Source organism: Ziziphus jujuba, chromosome 10 (genome assembly GCF_031755915.1).
Source record: "Ziziphus jujuba cultivar Dongzao chromosome 10, ASM3175591v1".
In the NCBI taxonomy this organism is placed as follows: Eukaryota; Viridiplantae; Streptophyta; class Magnoliopsida; order Rosales; family Rhamnaceae; genus Ziziphus; species Ziziphus jujuba.
In genome coordinates, this window is record NC_083388.1 from 17,707,300 (window position 1) to 17,729,560 (window position 22,261).

The 22,261-nt window shown below is 33.4% G+C and overlaps 3 protein-coding genes and 1 non-coding gene across 6 annotated transcripts; 2 read left to right on the forward strand and 2 right to left on the reverse strand.

Annotated features, from left to right (window-relative positions):
* The first annotated feature begins 296 nt into the window (after positions 1-296).
* LOC107411487 (6-phosphofructo-2-kinase/fructose-2,6-bisphosphatase) lies at positions 297-8,653 on the forward strand. Of its 2 annotated transcripts, none has more exons than XM_048468208.2 (23): positions 297-800; positions 916-979; positions 1,443-1,738; positions 1,997-2,218; positions 2,566-2,775; positions 2,881-2,976; positions 3,172-3,270; positions 3,382-3,411; positions 3,843-3,896; positions 4,844-4,897; positions 4,980-5,057; positions 5,186-5,277; positions 5,354-5,411; positions 5,510-5,584; positions 6,048-6,095; positions 6,357-6,454; positions 6,616-6,691; positions 7,217-7,279; positions 7,432-7,523; positions 7,740-7,808; positions 7,886-7,949; positions 8,034-8,099; positions 8,383-8,653. In XM_048468208.2, the coding sequence occupies exons 1-23, from the start codon at positions 606-608 to the stop codon at positions 8,458-8,460; spliced, it is 2,277 nt and encodes a 758-aa protein (XP_048324165.2). In that variant the 5' UTR covers positions 297-605; the 3' UTR covers positions 8,461-8,653. The 2 variants fall into 2 exon arrangements, with proteins under 2 accessions (XP_048324165.2, XP_048324166.2); XM_048468209.2 differs by having other exon boundaries at positions 660-800; positions 876-979.
* Positions 8,654-9,361: 708 nt separating this feature from the next.
* On the forward strand, positions 9,362-10,965 carry LOC107411506 (RING-H2 finger protein ATL63). The gene has a single exon (XM_016019105.4). The coding sequence runs from the start codon at positions 9,966-9,968 to the stop codon at positions 10,821-10,823; it is 858 nt and encodes a 285-aa protein (XP_015874591.2). The 5' UTR covers positions 9,362-9,965; the 3' UTR covers positions 10,824-10,965.
* A 7,680-nt stretch (positions 10,966-18,645) lies between these two features.
* Positions 18,646-18,719, reverse strand: TRNAI-UAU (transfer RNA isoleucine (anticodon UAU)). Its single transcript has one exon. It is a non-coding gene; the product is annotated as a tRNA-Ile (tRNA).
* A 768-nt stretch (positions 18,720-19,487) lies between these two features.
* Positions 19,488-22,261, reverse strand: LOC107411493 (zinc transporter 6, chloroplastic). 2 transcript variants are annotated; one of them, XM_016019090.4, is made up of 2 exons: positions 21,398-22,260; positions 19,488-19,961 (listed from the first exon to the last, which is right to left on the reverse strand). In XM_016019090.4, exons 1-2 carry the CDS (start codon positions 22,109-22,111, stop codon positions 19,647-19,649), a joined length of 1,029 nt encoding a protein of 342 aa, XP_015874576.2. In that variant the 5' UTR covers positions 22,112-22,260; the 3' UTR covers positions 19,488-19,646. The 2 variants fall into 2 exon arrangements, with proteins under 2 accessions (XP_015874576.2, XP_048325139.2); XM_048469182.2 differs by lacking the exon at positions 19,488-19,961 and adding an exon at positions 20,883-21,166 and having other exon boundaries at positions 21,398-22,261.

A 22,261-nucleotide genomic window follows, 5' to 3' on the forward strand; every position in this document is an offset into this window, starting at 1 on the left:
AAAAACTCCCCCCATCAAGCCGACACGTGTCGTGGGAAAAACTTGATAGATGCGGCCAACCCACCCAACTACCAATCGAAATTCATGAGCATTACACGTGTCGAACTTAGAAAGTAGACGTACCTAATTCCCTACATCAATGCGAAGTAGCAGATTAAAAAATTTAGAGGAAAAAAGAGGCCACGTCAGTACACCACCTTTGCAAGAGTGGGCCCAGAGGCCCAGCAACCGTCGGATTTCGGAGCTTCGTAACTTCGGCTGATTGTTCATCGAGAAAATAATCCAAACAGGAGAGAGAAGCACAGTCAACTTTAAACGCCCGTCACAAAAAAAAAAAAAAAGCAATCGCGATTTTTATTTTTCCGTCGATTCTCCATCTCTCACTTCGTATTCTATCCAATCCTCCGCAAATTTCCAAAATCTCAGCCTCAAAAAGTAAAAATTTTTCTTAAGTTTTTTGGATTGTATGCTAACTCTGGCTATGTAATTCGTCATTATCAAAGCTTCGGATATCAACTTGGAAGTGTTTGGAAGCTGAGAAAATTAGGAAAAAAAAAAAAAAAAGTATCTTTGGGTGGAGTTGACAGAAAAGGGAACGAGTGAGTATGGGTACGAGTGCGTCGAAGAGTACGGACGGTGGTTCACATGGAGGTGAAGGGCTGGAGGAGGAAAACCTAGACCATGCAGGTGGGCAGCTCTATATATCGTTGAAGATGGAGAATTATAAACTCAAAGGCGAGCTCATTCCTCATGTCTATGGTTCAGTTCCTATCGTTGGTTCTTGGGATTCCTCTAAAGCTGTATGTCTCATTTTTTTTTCCTTTTTTCTTAACTGGTTCTTATTCTTTGCGTTGCTGCATTTCTTTCTGGTTTAGAATAAGCTCTGTTTCTTTTTGTTTGTTTGGGATTTGCTAGCTTTCTATGGAACGCGAATCGGCGTCAATGTGGGAATTGAGCTTTGTTGTTCCCCCAAATCACGGTAATTTTTCATTTCATTTAGGTTCGTATTTGTGTTTGAGTTCGTTATTGGTCTCCTGAACTTAAACCGAGGAAATGTAATTATCACTGTACTTGTGTTGTTGGCTTATTGAACCCATAATGGTTTGTCTGAAGCTCAGTTAACTGAACACAAGCGCAAATTCAATGCTATATTTTTGTTATATTCATAATGTTCAGTGAACTTCTTGTTTTAGCTACTGTACTCCACTGGACTATGATTATATTTCCCCAAGTCGTTGGTGTTTATTGTTCTCAAAGATTAGAAAATAAATATGAAACAAGAAAGGGAAAGAACTGTAGCGGTCTCTTTGTTCATAGACTTGCCATACGAAGTATTGTTTTTTTATTTTTTATTTTATTATTATTATTATTATGATTTTTTATGCTTTCTTTTGTTGGTTTTGTTATTATTAGTTTTTCTGGTTATTTTGTGTTGGATTTAGAAACCTTGGATTTCAAGTTCCTTTTGAAGCCAAAGTACAACAGTTCACCTTGTGTGGTTGAGGAGGGTCCAAACCGTCAGCTCATTGGAGGAACTTTGCAGGGTGATGCAAGGCTGGCTATTTTTAGGCTGAACAATGATGAGGTTCTTGAGTATCGGGTGTTCATTCTAGCAGACAGGGTATCACCATTTGATCTTGCAGCTAGTTGGAGGGCTTATCAGGAGAACCTCAGGCCTTCATCTGTTCGCGGGATTCCTGATGTCAGTATAGATTCAGTGCCAGGGAGGGGTGCTGAGGTATACTTTATATAAAAGAATCTTTGCGTTTTTCCTATTGGTGAAGGATTTAAAATGTTTCATCTCCTACTTAAATACATCCTCAGTTGGGGATTATATATTACAATTGTGATGATTATTTTGACCTCTGTCTGAAGCTCTCAGCTTCAGATAATTATTTTCTAAGCAAGCAATATTTTTATATTTCGCTTTGGAATGACTGTTATGGTACCTTGGTCCTTGACTATTCTTTTATCTCTGCCATTTCTTTAAATGCAGAATGGCTCTGCAGCTACTTTGGAGCTGGATCTTGAACATTATGTTGTTCCAGCTCCGTCTACTTCTGCCAATTCAGGTCTCGTTTATGCAGCTAACATGACAGAGACTCCGAGATCATTAACCCATTCTGGGGTATTCTCCAACTCTGATGGCTCTGGAAATGTTTCAAATTCCTTCAAGGATGGTGGTGGTATTTCAGGGGATCGACCTGCAACCATTAAGGTTTATTTTGGTAGATCATGTTGCAAATTTTTTTAGTAGATTCATTTTGGCTCTGGAATTGGAATGCATTATAAATATGAGTATTAAGCTGGCAGTTATGATGTTCCCCATGCATCTATTTCCAAAATTTCATTGTCTAGTTGCAATTTGTTCATATCAACTTTTGTAGGAACCTCAATTTTTACTGTATGCAGCTGCTAGTGTAATCAAGTTAGACCTGCTAGTTGACTTTGAACTAGGTAATCGACATATGGTTATATGTGTCTTGCTTCTGGATACCTATGTAGCATGCTTGCTTTGTTAAAAACTTATCTGTGGATCTAATACATATGTAATTGTCGACTCAGGAGATGGAGATTGTTGTTCCAGATCCAGTAAAGATGTATTCATCAGCTGGGATGGTAGAATCGAAATCAGTGGGAACATTTTCACCTTTGCAAAAGCAAGATGGTCACAGAGGTCTCTTTGTGGATAGAGGTGTTGGATCTCCAAGGCTGGTTAAATCGTCTAGCTCTAGTACTTTCGCTGTTGATCTCAAATTGGATACAGAAACCAAGGTTGTTATAGAAGAAGATCTTCTCTGTGACAATTACTAAAAGTAAATTACTTGCTGATTGAAGTGGTAGTTCTTTTAAAACTTTGTCTTTTCTGTTGATTGTTAGAATTCAATGCCGGAAGCTTCAGGAGCTGTTGCAGCAGCAGCTGTAGCTGACCAAATGCTTGGACCAAAGGAAGATAGACATTTGGCGATTGTCCTGGTATTGTCTAGCTCTCTTTCCCTTATTTTTTTGGCTTAGTTTTTATTTTAAAAGAGATTAAAATTTGATGTTGCCCTCTGTTGTATGTTTGGATATTGGAATAAACTGCCAATATCATCAGTTTCCATTTGTTGGCTAAAACTTTATGCATGAATGTTGAGAGCAGTGAATTCTGACATGTTTCTTGAACTGCAGGTTGGTTTGCCAGCTCGTGGAAAAACTTTTACAGCGGCTAAGCTTACAAGATATCTTCGCTGGTTGGGTCATGAAACCAAACATTTCAATGTTGGAAAGGTTACTGACAATTACAATTGAAAATCTATCATCCTTCTTATAATCTGTAGTTAATTAATTGTACAAAAAATGGATTTTACCTATATGACGGTTTCCCTTTGGTTGTTGCAGTATCGACGCTTAAAGCATGGAGCTAATCAGGTGTCTAAAATTGTTTATATTTCTAGTTGCTTTATTAATTGCCAGATATTTTGGCTTTAAAAATGGGTAGCAGTTATTATGAAGTTATTTTGGTGCCTCTTATAAGTGCTTTATTTTTACTAGTGGTGTAATACATATATATATATATATATATATGTTAATTTGAATTGGAGGATACACATATTTGAAAGAAAATTAACTTAGTTAGTAAATAGTGAAGATCAATAATTGTTGTGGTTCTTTATTGTATTCTACTTAGACTTTGCATCATATCATTTTTCACTTGATACATTGAGCTTGATACTTCTGTCATTTGGCATCTGTTTGCAATTTTGATAGTTGGATTTTCTTAAATTATCAGAGAAATTTTTACATTGGATTTGTCAGTTTTCTTCGATGTGTCTTAATGGGTGAGATATTTATTGATGCAGACTGCTGACTTTTTCCGAGCTGATAACCCTGAAGGCATTGAGGCACGTAACGAGGTGAATGTCTAACAAATTTATGTTTCTTAGTGGATTAATTTATTAGTACTTACTTTCTTTCTCAAGTGATTTACCTTTCATTCTTCATTTTCATCATTAAAAATTAGTAAGTATTTGTAAATATGTGAATCAAAAATATCAGTAGGACTATATTATATTTGTTTTCTTGGAATTTCCATCTATTGGAGTACAATCGCCTTTGTAGTGAATGATAGAGAGTTAAAGCTCTTGATGATTTTGTTGCATTTTAATATCTTAAAATCATTTGACTAGTATGTGTGTTAACTTCAGAAGTTTTGAATTAGTCCCTCTGAGAGTGAGTCGTAATGTTCTATGGTTTTTTTCTACCAAATCTTGTGCAACTAGCATAGGAATTAGCAAACATTACTAGGCATTCTTACATTTCTGAAAACTTTAAATTATATCAATGGGATGATATAATTTCTATTGGAGTGCGGTCCCTTTTGTAATGAATGATAAAAGAGTTAAAGCTCTTGATGGTTTTGTTGCATTTTAATATCTTAAAATCATTTGACTAGCATGTGTATTGACTTTAGAAATTTCAAATTAGTCCCTTTGAGAGTGAGTCCTAATGTTCTACAGTCCCCCCCCCCCTCCCAAAAAAAAAAAATCTTGTGAAATTAGCACCGGAATTAGCAAACATTACTAGGCATTCTTACATTTCTGAAAACTTTAAATTATATCTATGGGATGATTTTCTTTATTGTTTTTACTATTTTTTCCCCCTTAACAGAGATGTAATATTAAGTGGGGAGAGATGGTTATTAGTTGCTATACCTTTTCTAAATTGGGCATGTTATCCCACTAAGGCCAATTAATTCTTGAAATAGTGCTTTGTAAATTTGTGTTCTCATGGATGATTGGTATGTTAACATGACGTTAATCTTTTTCTTTGTACATAGTTTTAATATATCACGTGCTACTAGGTAGCAGCTTTAGCATTTGATGACATGGTCTCTTGGATGCAAGAAGGTGGCCAGGTAAGTCCTTTGATGTTGAATGTTGTCATTCTTTGTGGTTCTTCCTGATGTTTTTCTTTTCATCAACTTTAGTTGTTTTTAGGTTGGAATATTTGATGCTACAAACAGTACCAAGAAAAGAAGGAATATGCTGATGAAAATGGCTGAAGGAAAATGCAAGGTACCATGGACATATTGGTAGATAGTTCTTATATATATATATATATATATATAAGAAAAATCTTAGCAAATTTTTGAGCTGCTGGCATTTTTTTTGTTTACATGTATATTTGATATGTTTCATTGCAGATTATCTTTCTAGAAACAATATGCAATGATGAACGTATCATAGAAAGGAATATACGTCTCAAAATTCAACAAAGTCCTGACTATGCAGAACAGTATGGTTACCTTTTGAGACCATTAGTTTATTTTGATTGATGATGATTTGCATACTAATTTACTGTCCTGTTGCAGGCCAGATTTTGAGGCTGGATTGGAAGACTTTAAAACTCGACTAGCTAACTATGGAAAGGTAGTTCCCTAAAATACCCTAGATGGCTGTTCGAGGTTTGTTTGGTTGTTATGAATGCTGTATCATGTTAAGCTATGCAATTATGCACCTTTTACTAGGTTTATGAGCCAGTTGAAGAAGGATCATATATCAAAATGATTGACATGGTCAGTGGACATGGTGGACAAATACAGGTAAGTTAAAACTATCTATTTTCTGCTTCCTTTTTTCTATTCGTTGCGTACATGCATAAATTATTGTTTAAGATATGTATTTGGTGGTAAAACATGGGACATGATTACAGCATATATTCAAGTCAACTTTTATATTCAACAGCCATGAGTATTCACAATTAACTTACATGTCGATTAGAGAAATACACCAAGGGCATGGCTGTGTTTTGTTATGTTTTATTCAAAAGTGCATATAATTTTTCTTTTAGTTTTTTCCTGTTTTATGTAAATAAGCTGTAACGACTGTTTTTGGCATTCTTTTACTGGTTTATTTATCTATATATATATATATATATATATTTTTTTTTTTTTTGATACAATACTAGTTTTTTTTTTTCCCTTTTAAATCTCAATGGATATTCATGTATTTTCGAACTTTGTATTGTTGCTATATTTACCTTAATAATATTTTTATTTGGTTCAGGTCAACAATATCAGTGGCTATCTTCCTGGAAGAATTGTTTTCTTCTTGGTATGTTGTTATGCTTAAGTAGAACTGCATTTTCCTGCCATTTTAAGGCTTAAAATGACAATCTTATTTTCCTTTTACTTTTGCTCCTAGGATGCAATCATGCATTCTTATTTATGGCTTAGTGGTATTCATTGTGGTCCCCTTGGATTTCAATTGATTGAGATATCTTTAGTTGACATGTTAATTTTTTATTTTATTATTTTTTATATTATACATTTTTTCCTTCTACTCCATATTATTTCCACATAATTGTTCTTGTAGGTGAATACACATCTCACTCCTCGGCCTATCTTACTTACAAGACATGGAGAGAGTAAGGATAATGTTAGGGGCAGAATTGGGGGTGATACGGTTTTGAGGTACTTCCAACACTTCAAGATAAAACATTACTGGTTATGTTCTAAAAATTTCTAGTACTTATTACTTTCTCAGACTGCATGATTATGATAACAGATATGAACTTTCTTAGAATGCATGATTATGATAACCGATATGAAAGTACTGAAACTCTTTTCTACAGTGATAAGGGGGAGATTTATGCAAAGAAACTTTCTAACTTTGTTGAAAAGCGACTGAAATCAGAGCGGGCTGCTTCTGTAAGCACCCACATACTTTCTCATTCCAAGCTTCCGTACCTCTTCTGATTTTCTATTTCTCCCTTTGGCTCTCAGCAAATTTGCATGTCCTCTACATTTATGTTTTATTGCCTGAGAAATGTGATTGTGCTGCTTCTGTTGAGTTAGAAATGTGAAATTTCCTGCTTTTTTAATTTGAGAATTTCATTGTTGCTTCCAAATAAGTTATAACTAGGGTTGGTCTCTAGAAGCAATGAAGAGCCAGAAATAATCAACTTGCTGTTAAGCAATGAAACTAAAGTTTTAAAAAGAATGAAGACCTGAGTAGAGTTATTTTTCTATTCAAATCACATTATTCTAGCTTTGAATTCCTTTCCACCTTTTAATTTGTATATTTGTGTGATGCATACATGTCCTTTGCTTCAATTTCTGATATCAGTTGTTAAATTTGCATATTTAAATTATCCATTTTACTTCTTTGTTATGAAAATAATATGACAAACTGAACAAATACAATTGATTTTTTATGATTTTGCCATTGATAAGATTTGGACAAGCACACTACAGCGGACAATTTTGACAGCAAGTCACCTTGGTGGGTTCCCCAAGGTTAGTGGGTATCCATAGGAATATAACTGACTTTTCCTGTCTCTCAAGCTATATACTTCAGCCATGATTAGTTGATAATGACCTAGGAATTTGATTATAATTCAATTTTTTCAGAGAATTTTATTATTACTATTGTTATTTAAATTCGGTAGATACAATGGCGTGCACTGGATGAGATATATGCTGGGGTATGTGATGGAATGACATATGAAGAAATAAAGAAGAACATGCCAGAGGAGTATGAGTATGTTTCAGTTCTCTCTCTCTCTCTCTCTCTCTGTGCAATAGTAGAACTGGTAGAAAATATGGGAGTTCTTTCCTTATTATTGTTATTTTTTTTTGGGTGATATTTAATGACATTAACATTGGTGATGATGGTAAACAGAGGATGGTCTGTTTGCTTAACAACATTTGGTGGTTTACTGGATTACTGTGCCTTATCCTTTTTCATCAATTTCAGGGCACGTAAGAAGGACAAGCTGAGGTATCGATATCCTCGTGGGGAATCTTATTTGGATGTGATTCAAAGGTTTGTAACTTGCAGTTTAACAAGTAGTACATTTTACTGTGCCACCTATTTAGAATTAAGTTCTTCCAAAATTGCAGGCTAGAGCCTGTAATTATTGAACTAGAGCGACAGCGGGCACCTGTGGTTGTGATATCTCACCAGGTTATGCATCTAGCTTCTATTCTTCCTTATAATATTTTCTGTTCATAATATTATTATAAGTTTCTTCATGCTTTATTATTACAGGCGGTGCTACGGGCTTTATATTCTTATTTTGCTGATAGACCCCTGAAAGAAGTTCCTCATATCGAGGTAATTAGGATAAATAAGTATTCTTTTCGTTGCATCTTGATTCTGTTTCCTTTGATTTGCTGAGTGTAACGTTCTTATTACTATTTGCTGAGTTTAACGTTCTTATTACTACCTTTAGATGGCACTGATATCTTATCATGTCATATTCTAGCGACGACTCCTTGTTATAATTTGTTTTATGGGCAAAGTAGTTGTTAGATTAGACTTTTGGCACATAAAAAGTAAGGTTTTACCATACATACTTTGTAGTAACGATCTAACAAATAGATTTTCCATTTTTCAGATACCGCTTCATACCATAATAGAGATACAAATGGGAGTTTCAGGTGTTCAGGAAAAGAGGTACAAACTCATGGACTGAACAAGTATGCTTAAAACTAAGCGTTGTGACTTTTCTAAGTGCTGGCCGGAGGAATTTCTCATTCTTTTAATTTTCATTCGTTGGCAACATGTACAAGTAGCATATATTTGTCAACTTGTTACCTAATATAACCATTACTCCGTAAATTTTCAATCTTCAAAATCGATATCATATTGCTCTTGCAAATGTCCCACTATGTATTCTACAATTGATTTTCTTCTGTAACTCTACATAGATGTCAAGTATAATCTGTCCATTAATTATAAAGAATGAAAAGGAAAGAAAAGAAAAGAGCTGTTGACAATTGAAAAGAATGTAATCCCGCATACTGAAATGTTCACTCTCTTATAATTTGATCTTGTATTTCCTCCAAGAATAATTTTCACTCTTTATAGCCGTTTGGATTCTGAAAAAAGTTGATTGAATATTTTGTCCACAAATGGTCTACTACGTGTAGCTATATCAGAATATTAGACACTGGTCTTAGTCGTGTGCGTAGAATCCAAGGGAAGAAGAAGAAGTTTACTTGTTGAAGCGTGTGAAAGGTTGCCCCTGAAGATGGGTTGGAGGTCACGAGCCCGAGCCGAGCCGATAGTGTTAAAAAAGTTTTGATTTCTTGCCCAAAAAACATGCAGCAAAAAAAGGTGGAGGAAATATTTTAAAACATTTAAGGCAATCAGTCAGTCAGACTTCTAGGCTTGGCAGTAGAGTCAAAGAAAATTAAAAAAATAAAATAAAAAATTATGGGTTATATAATAATGTTCACATGGGACCCTTGAATCATAAATTTGACCTCTTTGATTCTTCATTATAATGGGACCAACTTTGGTCCCTGCTCAGTCTCTCACAGTCTACCGCCAGAGCCGTAGCCTATCAAACAAAGAAAGAGACAACAAAAAAAATAATATTAAAAGAAGCGAAAGACCCAAACACATTAAAAGAAAAAAAAAAAATTAATAAAAAAAAATAAAAGGGAAAGAAAGAAACAGAATGGTTTTGAAAGATGTAATCTAAAATAAATATTTCTTGGGATCCCATTTACCGTCTCTTTCTTCTGCCGTCGCCTTCACGAGTCCTTCATTTCAGCCCCTTCTTCTTCTTCTTCTACTTCTTTCTTTCTCGCTTCCAAATGCATGATTCCCATTACTTCCTGGGATAGAGGGATTCCCTTTTGACTTCACAATTCATACCTTTTTTTCTTTTTTTTTCATATTATATTTTAATTATATATTTATACACTCTTCTGCTATCCGTGAAAGGGAGAGAGAGAGAGAGAGAAAGAGAGAGAGAGCGGTGTGTGTAAGTTGATGACCAACAAACGCAAGTGTTTGTCCTCGTAATTTTAATACCCTCCACAACAACGAACTTCAATTTCACGTCAGCAAAGCAAGTAGGAACAGAAACTAGAAGAAGAAGAAGAAGAAGAAGGAGAATAAAAAGAATTAACAAGCCAGAACAAACAACAAGTAGAGAGGAGACCATTTTGAGTAGCAATAATAATAATAATGTTGAGTCCGACTCACTCGCCGACTCACACCACCAACCCACTGAATCGCTTCGTTGACAGCATTTTCTCCTACGACGGCAATGTCATGCTCGCCGCTTTAGTCTCTCTGCTCCTCGTCGTCCTCTTCGTCTTGCTTCTCCATGTCTACGCCAAATGGTTCTTAGCCCATGCCCACCACCACAGAAGGCGTAGCAGCTCCATCACCGTCTCTCGGGTTCTCGGCCCGACCCGTTTCCATAACTTCCCCACCTTCACTTTCGACCTCGCCTCGCTCTCTGGCACTTCCACCAAAGGCCTCGATCCCTCCGTTATATCTGCCATTCCTCTCTTCGTTTACAAATCGGAGGAGCACAACCACGGGCTTGAATGCGTCATCTGTCTTAGCGACTTCGAAGACGATGATATCGGAAGGAATTTACCCAAATGCCATCACGCTTTCCACGTCGAGTGCATCGATATGTGGTTGGGTTCGCACTCCAACTGCCCCATTTGCAGAGCTCCAGTGGCAGTGATGACGACGTCCGACGGCAAGTCCTCTGCGAGTGTCGGCGGTCAGGCGGGTAACGACGGGATAATTTCATCGGAAACAACGGTGTCGACGGTTGATGGGTCGGCAGGATTAAGGCTTATCAATGGTGGATCTGCTGCATTAATGGAGACGGTGATTGAAATTTCGAATTCTGGGGATGTTCAGAGTGTAGTCATGGGCAGCGATTGTGTATCATCGCCGTCTTCTTCTTCTTCATCTTCGTCGTCGTTGTCGTCGTCGTCATTTGGGTGTTCTTTGAAGAGAATTCTGAGCAGGAACAAATCAGAAAACAAGGTTGTTCCCGCAACTAATGTGAGTGAGATTTAGCTTCTTATCAGAGAGAGAGAGAGAGAGAGAGAAAAACCAAAATGCCCAATATATATTGTTCATATTTTTATATACCCCCAGTTTCTCTGTAAAACCCAGTTGTATAGGCTCTTGGAATTAATCTTTTTGATATTCTGAATCATGATCCATTTTTCAATGCTGCATCTGCATTGTTATTATTAATTTGGTTCCCATTTTAGATGATGATTAAATTTCCTTTTGCTTTCCAAATCAAACACTTTTTATTTTGATTATTTGAGAATCAATAATTTGATCAAATATTGGTACCCCACTTTTTTATTTTACGGCTGATTGGATTGCTGAGTTTGTTTGTGAAAAAATGATAAAAGAAGAGATGATGATGATGATGGTGGTGGTGGTGGTTATGATTTGTAAATCCTGTGACCCGTAAAAGCTGTTTGTTTGACTGGAAAATGGAAAAAAAAAAAAAATTTGTGATAAAGTGTGCAGTGGACTGTAGGTGTTGATAAAGACAAAAGCTGTTGGTACAGTTTTTTTTTTTTTTTTTTTTTTTTTGTTGGTTTTGTTTTGTTTTTTTCTTCCACGTTTTGCGGTCAATGATTTAGTGAAGGGAAGGGTGTTTTTGCGTCATATTAGTAGTGAAGAAGAAGAATGGTCCAAAATCTGATGCTGCTCCTATTGCATGCAATAGTGGGAGGACATATGCTCTGCATTTAATGCATATCCTTGCCTGGATACGATGCTTTGGCTTATTCATTTCTCTCTTTTTTTTTCTTTTTTTTTTTTTTGGTGATATGCATTCATTTGGCGCATTCATGTCCTCATTATGTATTTATATAATTATTATTTATTTTTTTAATTAGAAAATGAAAGCAAATTACAGGGCATGAAAATATGTAATATAAATTTTTTAACAAAACAAAATATTGTTGAATAAGTCGTCCTTTCGTCAGTCACTAATTTGGAAACTCAGCATTTGTCAAAGTGATATGGATTATAGAATAAATAGAATAAAATGATTGTATCGGAATGAATTATATATATTATATTATAATGTTTATTTTTAATAAAGAATGAATTATATATATTATATCATAATTTTTATTTTTAATAAAGTACATACATCTAATTTATATATTTTATTAAGAGGAGCATTCTTTAAATACAAATTTTTGACAAAGATTTTTAACAAATAATTTAGATTTATTAGTCTAATTTAATGTTATATATTTAACTTTTTATAAACTCTTAAATTTCATATATATATATATATATATATATATATATATATATTAAATATAGACCTGACAATGTGTCATGTTGAATCTTATTTGTATTATGTTGCGTTGTGTTCGTATAAGATTTAGATAATTTAAACACGAACCATTAAGTTTTTGTGTGAAAATAGATAAATACGAATTCATTCGTTAAATTATCGTGTAACCCATTATCTGATCTGTTAACCCATTAAAAATATATACAAATTTAAAAATTTAAAATTTAAGTTAGCTTTCAAATAATAAAATAATATTTTTTCAAAAAATTTTATAAAAAAACTTGTTTATTTTAGATTTTTTTTAAAATTAAACTAAAAAAGAACAAATTAATACATGTTTAACAATAAATTAAATAATTTCAATATTATAAAACTTATATAATTACAAAAATATCTTTTTTTAATGGACCTAATGAATTTATCATGTATTATTCGTGTTTTACTTTTTAAAACCTGTTAATTTATTATGTCTTATTGGTGACACTAATACGGATCCGATACAATATTATCAATCCAAACTCACAAAATATCTTATGAGTTCGTGTGATATTATCACGTCATGTGAGATTTTGCTAAGCCTATCTAAACATCCTTTTTCATCTAATATTTCAATAATTTAATCCTATCAAATCAAATATTTATTTTTCCTAATTATGCTCCCAATTATTTATTATTTTTTTCCCTCTTTAAGCCCCAAATATATGTGATTCTCAATTATAGAGATCCAAATTAACATGCACCCAAATTAAAACCCACCTTGGATTGCATTTTGTTTTCTTTTTGATATAAAAAATACTACATTATATATATATATAGAATGATTACAATGTTAAACAACAATTATAAATGGTTGATACCACACTAATTTTTTGGCAAAAAATAAAAATAAATAAATACTAGACTAAAATTTTCCTTCAATTTCTTTATTATCTGGAAAATTGGATTATATATTATCAGATAAAAATTTAAGTTTGTAAAGTTTGGATATTGAAGCTTCAAATTCAACATTTTCTCATATCATATCGATGAGATGATATCATAGGTGTAATAAACAATGGCCACAATTTCAAATGAAAAAAAATTGGTATATTTGAGCCCAAAAAAGAAAAACTTTTGATTTTGGTGCCCAGCTCTATGAAATCAAATTTAAAAAAAAAAAAATTGATATCTTTTTCCATTACTTCTAGCCATTCTAATCGGTTTAAAGCAAAAGATCATTGAGTTGTTTAAGATATCGAACCCCATAATTATATTTCATGTTTATATGGTCTATATATATAATTTGGTTTAAATTACATTGACAGTTTTTTTTTCAAAAGCAAAGTGAACTAACCCTAATGGGGCTCCAATTCATGCTTTAACACCAATTGATAGTTGGAAACTTCACATTTTCAAAGTATATGTGTGATTCTAATAACCTGACGGCCGTAGTTACTTATACTTTACAGTTCCTTTCCATGATTCCTCTGCAATATCAAAACCATATATATATATTATTATCTTTTACTATATCAAAATTATATATATATACATATATTATTTATTGTTATTGATGTCCATCTCAAGTAAGATCAATATGCCCATGCATCCAAGTGTGATAAATTCAGTACTATCATTTTGAGTTCGCCTTTTTATATGAAATTTTTAATTTTAAAAATATCAAAAAGACATTCAATGAAGCCGATCAAGAACTTTGCATGAGCAAAAAATTCTATGGATCCAGGACTTGATGGTCCCTAAATACAAAATTATGTGGGCCCACATATGAAACCGACATAATGTGATAGTTTTTGTGTTTAGAGACCACCGAATTTCGGGATCATGCAATTTTCACTCGTCAGCATGGGTTTTACCGGACCAATGGTACAAATTGCAAAACTCTAAAAAGAAAATCTTTTTTTTTTTTTTTTTTGGGCTAAAATTCTTTTCTTTTCTTTTGCATAATAAAATATGAATTTCTGATTTTATTTATTTATTTTAAAATGAAAATGGATTTCTGATTTTTTTTTTTTTTTTTTTGGACAACAATTTCTGAATCTTACTGGTCAATTTGATGAAAGGGTTAGGCCCATTTGATGAGACTAGCTGTAGGGCAGGCTTTTGTTTAGCCTAATTAAGCTTTGAGCACCAGAGTTGAACCAAAAGGATTGGGAGAGAGACACAATGCAAAAGTAGACCAGATTATGTGCATAAATTTGGGCTATACTAATTTCAGCATTTAATCTTTACTTTGAAATTAACAACAAAATGAGAGAGATTAGATTTTAGATTACCTACGATTACGGCAATTCCGTTTTGCAAGTGCAAATCCCAGGCCGTAATTCATATATAATGTAACACCGAACATATATATTTATGATTTTTCATTAAATAAATATAATTTATCATGGATAAGAGATTTATTAGATTACTCTCCTACTATAAGGTTTTTTTTTGGACTATAATCTATATATACATCTTATGTTACTTGATCATTATTACATTAATTATTATAAAACTAGAAATTATACATGAAAATTAATCTCTAGCTAAAATAACAAGCACATGAAACATAGTTAAATTGGGCACATACATGCAGTGTATTTTTATGATATGTATGCTTGCATGATTTTAACATGCATCTCCGTATAAGCAAAAAGCATATTATTATCCACAAGCGATAATTTTTTAAAAATCAATATATTTAAAAATATATCTAAATATCATAATCATGCATATATCTGCATCATAAAAATAATATATATATATATATATATATATATATATCCAAACAACTTCTACTTTGACATTTTTGGTTTTGATGAACTTCTTATAGATAAGAAAGCCAAAGAGCTAGCGTTTATTAATGATAACATGGTAGAACTCAACCTAAATTGTAAAAGATTAATATTTTATTACAACATAAGAGATTATCTTTTTTAGTACTCCTTTGGTCGTCATTTTATCTAGTAGGATCGTACGAAAACAATTATTGTTTTAGAATATAATTATTCCAATAAAAAAATACTATTTCAGTTTTTATTGGAGGTTCATTGATTAAATTATGAGCTAGCGAACGAAACTGCTCTTCTCCTCTGCAGCCTTCAACTTTTAATGAAAAGGTTTTGGAAAACCGTTAGAGATTTTATCCTTGAGTGAATATGCCACAAGAAAACAAAGGGAAATCTTCCTTTAGATTAATCTTCTTCTTCTTCTTCTTCTTCTTCTTCTTCTTCTTCTTCTTCTTCTTCCTCCTCTTCAGTATGTTACTTAGTACTTTTTTGTAAGAGTTTTCTCATTTTATTTTTTGAGAGAGGTTCATTGGCTTAATGTTTATTTCTGACTGAATGTGTACTTTTGTATTTTTTGCCAATAAATTAGGAACTGATCAATTATTTTGCTCAGTAATTTTCAAATAGCATAACACTTAGTGGGCACTTGCATTAAACTTATCGCTAATTGTGAATTTTACGATCAACAAATTTAATTGAATAGGATTGATGATTGGTGATTACTCTAGATCTCATATATACGTGATATGATAATTATTGCTTAATTTTTATAAAAGTAATAACTTTAACGAGAAAAGTGAATCCATAAAATTCCTACTAGTCATGGTCCAATAATCAACCTTGATTCATTTCATCATTTGTATTAGAAAGGGAAAATGTACCTTTAAAATAAAAGCATATATAAAAATATGTTCAACACCTCCTCTTGAAATAATCTTTTTAGTTTATGACAATTAAATAAGGCATGACAGAGCTAGCTCCAGCTCTTGCTAGACCAATTTTTTACTATTCAAACACTGCTCAATTGAATTGCCTTGCCACCAGTAGGAAATTACACGAATAAAAAAAAAATAATAATAAAAAATAAAAAACGAAATGATATTTAATAATTAAATACATATAGATCCATTTCAGTCTAAACTGTGCTGACAAAATTGATCATAAGATAAAAAATTAAATTCATAGAAAATTTACATTTCAAATTATTGAAGGTAAGTAAATATTGCAATTAACAAGAAGTAGAAAAGCAAATGAAAATTAATTACAGAAAATGTTATAGGTTGCTATATACATCCGTTAATTCTCAGTTAATATAATTAGCTGATGATCTAATTATAATTCATTCTCTCTTTCTTTGGTTATTTGGAAGCAAAATAATAATAATAAAGAGCAGAAAATAAGTGAGTGAGTTACTCAAACTGTTGAGTCAACTGGGATCAAAGAAGCTCTACAAAGAGGGCAACTAGACTGCTCACTCAGCCACTTATCCACACATTCACAGTGATAAGCATGCTGGCATTCCGGCAACACCTTGACCTTCTCCTCCTCTTGAAAATCCCCGAGACAAATGCTGCATTCGCTTTGTTCCGATCCACTACCCCCCGACGACCGGTGCAAGAATATCGGCAAGCTACCAATGGTTGCCGCATCGAGCCCCGACGACCGAGACGTCGGGCGCGACCCCACAGAGCTGCTCGCACCGGCTTCCGCAGCAGCGGAGGCGACGCGGCGCGCGAAGCAGACAGAATGAACGTAGAGGAAACAGATGGCGAGGATGATAATGGAGAAGAAGATGAGAAGGAGAGCAAGACGTCGGCCGTAGAGGTGGAAAGAAGAGTGGTTGAGGTCATGAGAGAAATGCCAGTGAAGGAGGTGGTGGTTAGAGTCTTGGGAGGCCATTAAAGAAAAGGTTATGTGGGTGGTGAAAGTAAATAGTGTGTATGGCGGTGGAAGAGAGCTGTGGGGGTGTTGGGGATATGTATAAAGAAAAGAAGTATGAGAGCTTTAGAACCATGACAAAATATGGCCTGCCCATGATTGTAATTACTCTGAAAAGCCAACTCTTCTTTCTCTATAAGTTTGGTAGTTGCAACTTGCATGTGTACCTTTGGGTTAATTACAAAAACTTTATAAACTGTCAACTTGCTAGTATATTAATTTATCTTCTTCTTTTTTTTTTCTTTTTTTTTTCAATTAAATTAAAACTCTCCCTCTTAGTCATAAAGAAAAACAAATTTATCATCGAAACATCAATTTGAATTGGATCCCATCGTTCAATTTGTCATGAAAAGAAAAAAGGCATTTTTCTTTTTTTTAATTATTATTGTTATGCTTGAGAAAAGAATTCTTTACACCTATAGAACTTGTATTGCCACAAAAAAAAAAAAAAAAAAAAGAGTGCATTTTATTTTTTATATGATATATATATATATATATATATATATATATATATATATATATATATATATATATATATATATATATATATCATATAAAAAATTTCATACAATAAAAATAAGTGTAATTTTAAGATATTAAAAAAATTCATTAAACGTTTTTTCTTTTTATCTGTTTCTTTGTCAATTTTGAGAGGATAACAATGTAGGATAAAATAATAGAATGAATTCCTTCCCTTTGTTTTTTTTTTTTTTTTTTCCTCCTTTCCACTTCATTTTACCTATACAAGATTTCATCCTTTCATTCCTATTCCTTTTACTATTTCATCAATCCAAACATAGTGTAAAATTTTTTTTAATTTTTTTTTTCTAAGATTAACTTCTCATCACAAATAAAAACGGCCTTGACTATGCTTATATAGAGTTGATTAATTTTGTAATGTGGCAGATATATAGAGGAGGATTTTTGTTTTCATTGTTTAGTTAAAAGAAAATTATGTCTGAAAAACGTAAAAATAAATGTAATTTAAAAATGGAAATAATTGGTCTAGAATTTTAAAAGATATACGTATATATACATTAATATTCTATTCATCAAGATATGATTTTTTTTTTTTTTTTCCGAGGGAGACCAAACAAGTAATTAAGCGTATATATATAATGCTATGTGTACGTGTTGATTGACGGAGTCCTCCAAAGCTGAATTATAAAAACTTTTGATTAATTAGAAAGAGAAAATGAGCTTCTAAAAAGAGATAAATTTAAGTAGTTTACGTTTCTGCCTTTTCTGGTCCATGGTTCATGCACTCGATTCTTCCATTACAGTTACGTCCTGAAAGAATATAAATAATGCATGTGCCATTGTTAGAGAATTCTGGCAAACACATTCTCATTTGTGCTTTTTTTTGTCTATTTTCTTAGTTTGGACAATGCAATGCATACCACCAATAAGAATCCTTGTTGACTGATTAAACTTGGTTTTGGGTTACTACTCGATCCAAGAGTTTACCAACCAGGTCTACATACATAGTTCACAATTTTCATGATTAAACCTCCCAACTCTTTGGCTTTCTATATATTTGTATTATAACTCTCACAGAACATAAACCTGGTGTACAAAATTTGTTTTAACGGAGCCTAAATGGACGATGTGCACCACAGCTTAAGCAACGCAGCATATTTATGCCCAATGTCTATATATGTAAAAAATATAGACTAGCTATAAAGGATTGCGAACAAATCAGGTATTATTGTTGTGGATTGAGAACAAGAGGAGGTAGATGTTCTCAATAAAGCATTGCTATTCAGTTGGACAACAAAACAACATGAACGTCTAAAAATGTTCATTCCAATGTATCTCACCATAGAGCGCATTTAAAAAACCACAAATGTTAAATTGGTCCCGGCGGGGCTCGAACCCGCGACCTTCGGCTCATAAGACCAACGCTCTAACCAACTGAGCTACGGGACCAGTCTGTGAAAGACAACGTTATTAAAATATAACTCGTATTAACGGCAAGTGGATACGTTAAATCATTCAACACAGATGAAGGCAATCAGTGGATAGATGGGACCATATAAATTGTATATATTAAAAAGTTGATCAGTTCTAAAAGACATTGCACACTGTCTTCTCCACTTAATTAGCAAATAGCAATCATTTTTAACTTTATTTATATTTCAGCGAGACATGTATGCCTACTTTTTTTTTTTTTTTTTTTTTGGGTGTCTTTTTAACCTTTATTAATTGTGAGAGAGAGTTGGAGATGACATAGAAGACACAAACAAGCTACAAGAGTGGTGAAGTAACAAAAAAAAAAAAAAAAAAGCTGGTTAGTTTGCCTTCCACTTAATGCAAGCTAAAAGATCAGACCAACCAACGAGAAAACCCAACGCTACATATATACACGTATATACCTGTATACGAAAATTTTGAAGATCAAAATATTCTGAGTCATAGAATCAGCACATTTATAAGAGACAACATGCTGCAAAAGGTCATGCCTTTTACAACATGTTTAATATATATCCTAATTAAAGAAGACTATATGTATATATAATATCTCCTTATTTTTTTTTTATTAAAGTTTTAATATAGTATTTTTTAATATTTTAATGGTAAAGTCATTGTTTTTTCAAATATTATAAATTTGAATCCTTATACCGGTATATTATTACTTTTTTTTTTTAATAAAAAAATATCTTAATATATCTTAAGCTCATAAGGAATGAAGATTCATTGTAATTAAATCCATCGTTCTATCTTTTACTTAATTGGTCTACTAAGGAGAATAAGAACCCAACAACTTTTGACATGTGTGTACATTTACATTTCATATCATTTCTTTCGGGTGAAATTCTCTGTTTATTAAAAGGAGAAAGAAAAAAAAACAAAAATTTAAGCCCAAAGGGCTAAGATAGACATAGATGTAGAGCCAAGAACAAGAGCGATGAAACAAGACTTTTTCATCCAAGAAATGGAAGTCATCATTTTGTTATGGAAGAAATCAGGAGCGATAAGATCCACAAGAGCCATGTATATTAGTATACCCGAAGAAAACGAACCCAATAAACCCTCCATTATCAATGCATTTGGGCTGCTGTCATCGTACCCTGTCACGGAGAATAAGATCATCCCCATTATTATTCCCATTGGTGTTGTGACTGCAAACATGAAGCACATATATGCTGTTGTTCCTAACCCAAATCCAGCCTGCATAAAACACAATATTCGAATTATTATTCAAATGCATAGTTTATTTGTCTCAAATTTCGATCTGATTCATTTGGAAAGTCACAAAAGCTAATTAGCAATAATTTTAAAAATAGCCCCTATTATCCAATACTTTTAGCGATGGATAGCTTTATTATGCTTTAAAAAAAAAAAAAGGAAAAGAAAAAGAAAAAAAATGCTATAGTGTGTTGCTTAACGAAGACAACTTACAAAAACCAGGTAAAGCAATGTCTCTTCTTGTTTTTTATGCTTTTATGTCTCTTCTTGTTTTTTATGCTTTTTCTTTTGGTCTGCTTTTTCATAATTTTGACCCCTTTAACCGAGGTCTAATACATTATTGGCTTTTGTGAGGGCCTTAAAGCGTCCATATCTGTGTGTTGCGTATTCAGTTACCATATGAAGTCATCAGAATGCAACCTTTTCGATATTCATAGAAGTTACCTAATATAATTCATATTGTAAAATATATAATAGACATTACTTTAATATTTGATAAATCTTCTTAATCCTTAAAAAAAGTATGTCTTGGTTAAAAAAAAATAAAACAAAATAAATAATGGTATGTGTGATAATGTACAAACAATAATGAAAAACCTATAGAAAATTATGTAGTTGGATGTATTTATTCAATATTAAAAGATATGTGTTGCGGAACAATGTTCCAATTGAAAGCTAGAGAAAGAAAGAGATTCATTTTCTTACACTGTATTACTCTTACTCAAGTTAAAAAAAAATAAAAAATAAAAAAAAGGGGTTCATCATGTGAATATGTAAAAGCTTTTGACGCTATCGAATATTAATCGTCTAAGTTTCATTTTTTCAAAAAAGCAAAATGATATAAGAAAAATATTATGCTAAGTTTGGTATGAATAACAAGTAATCATGTTAATTACCTAAAAGTGAACAAATTATATATATATATATATATATATTGTTCTAAACAAATTATATTTTACACATTGGCCTCTTTGCTTCACCACAAAATATATAAATATATATATATATATATATATATGTATATTTTAAATTGTAGCATTTAATTAATGTCAATTACTGATTAAAAAATTAAGAGGCAATCATAATTCAATAATGCTTATCCTCATTCTCAAGAATCTTCTTTATTGGAATTCGTAGTAACTTTCAGAGTGCAGTGCAAAAAACTTGGTAGACAGTAGACACTGACCCTGAAAACCAAGTAGAACAATGAATATACCAAACCACGTGGATAAGAGATGCATACTTCTACTTCTACAAGGGCCTGGAGAATTAATTAATTAAGCAGAATAGAATTGGGCCAAAACCCAATATCCAAATCCAGAAATATCAAAAATCTTAGGATTGTTTTGTTATCCAAATGAATGAGCAAAAAAGGCGGTAGGAATGGAATCCAGAGGGAGTTAAAAAAAAACAAGTACCTGAGCAATGCAGCCACCGAGACCCATGCCTTCAAAAATCTGGTGAAAAGCGAGAGCAGCGACCAAAGGCCTAATGGTGCACTGGTTCTGAGACATCCCCAACGTCACCCCAATTATCACCGAGTGGAATATTATCCCAATTTCCAACACCTGCGATACCAGTCTCTGCTTCAATTTCATCAACTCCTCCGCCGTGCTTGCAATCTCCGCCGCCTCGTGGTGATGATGATTCCCACCGCCCTCCAATTTCGCAATCTCCAGCGGCCCCGATTTCTTCGCCACCATCTCCTCCTGAGTCCCCACCGGTTTGTACTGTCCATGGCCGTGGCCGTGGCTCTCGACGTGCGAGCTGGCGGTAACGTCGACGAGGAGAGCAGTTAGGGCTCCAACCAAGGTGACCAATCCGGCGAAGGGGAAATCCTTCCAGGGGTGGCGCGTGGCGACCTGGCAGTCGGAGAGAGCTTGGAAGGCGTCGGGGAGGACGTGGACGAGAGAGGTGGAAAGGATAACTCCTGCGGCGAAGCACTTGATGACGAGGATTGCTTTCTCGTAAGCGGGTCTGCCTTGGAAAAAACGAGCGAGGAGTACTGGAGAAGCTATTCCGATGATGCTCGTGAAGAATATGACGAAGATGGAGACGAACTTCAGCTGAGAAGCCGCGTGGCCATCTCTGCAGGCTAAGCTTCGAGCCGTGTCGGTCACGCAGGAAGCCATGGTCAGCCAATTCTCAAAGAGAGAGAGAGAGAGAGAGAGACTCAGTGAGTGGTTTGCTTTGTTACTTTGGAAACGGAAGTCTTTTGTGGACTTTGTTGCATGTGAGAGAGAGAAGTGTGTGTGTGGAACTAAGTGGCAGCGGAGCAGTAG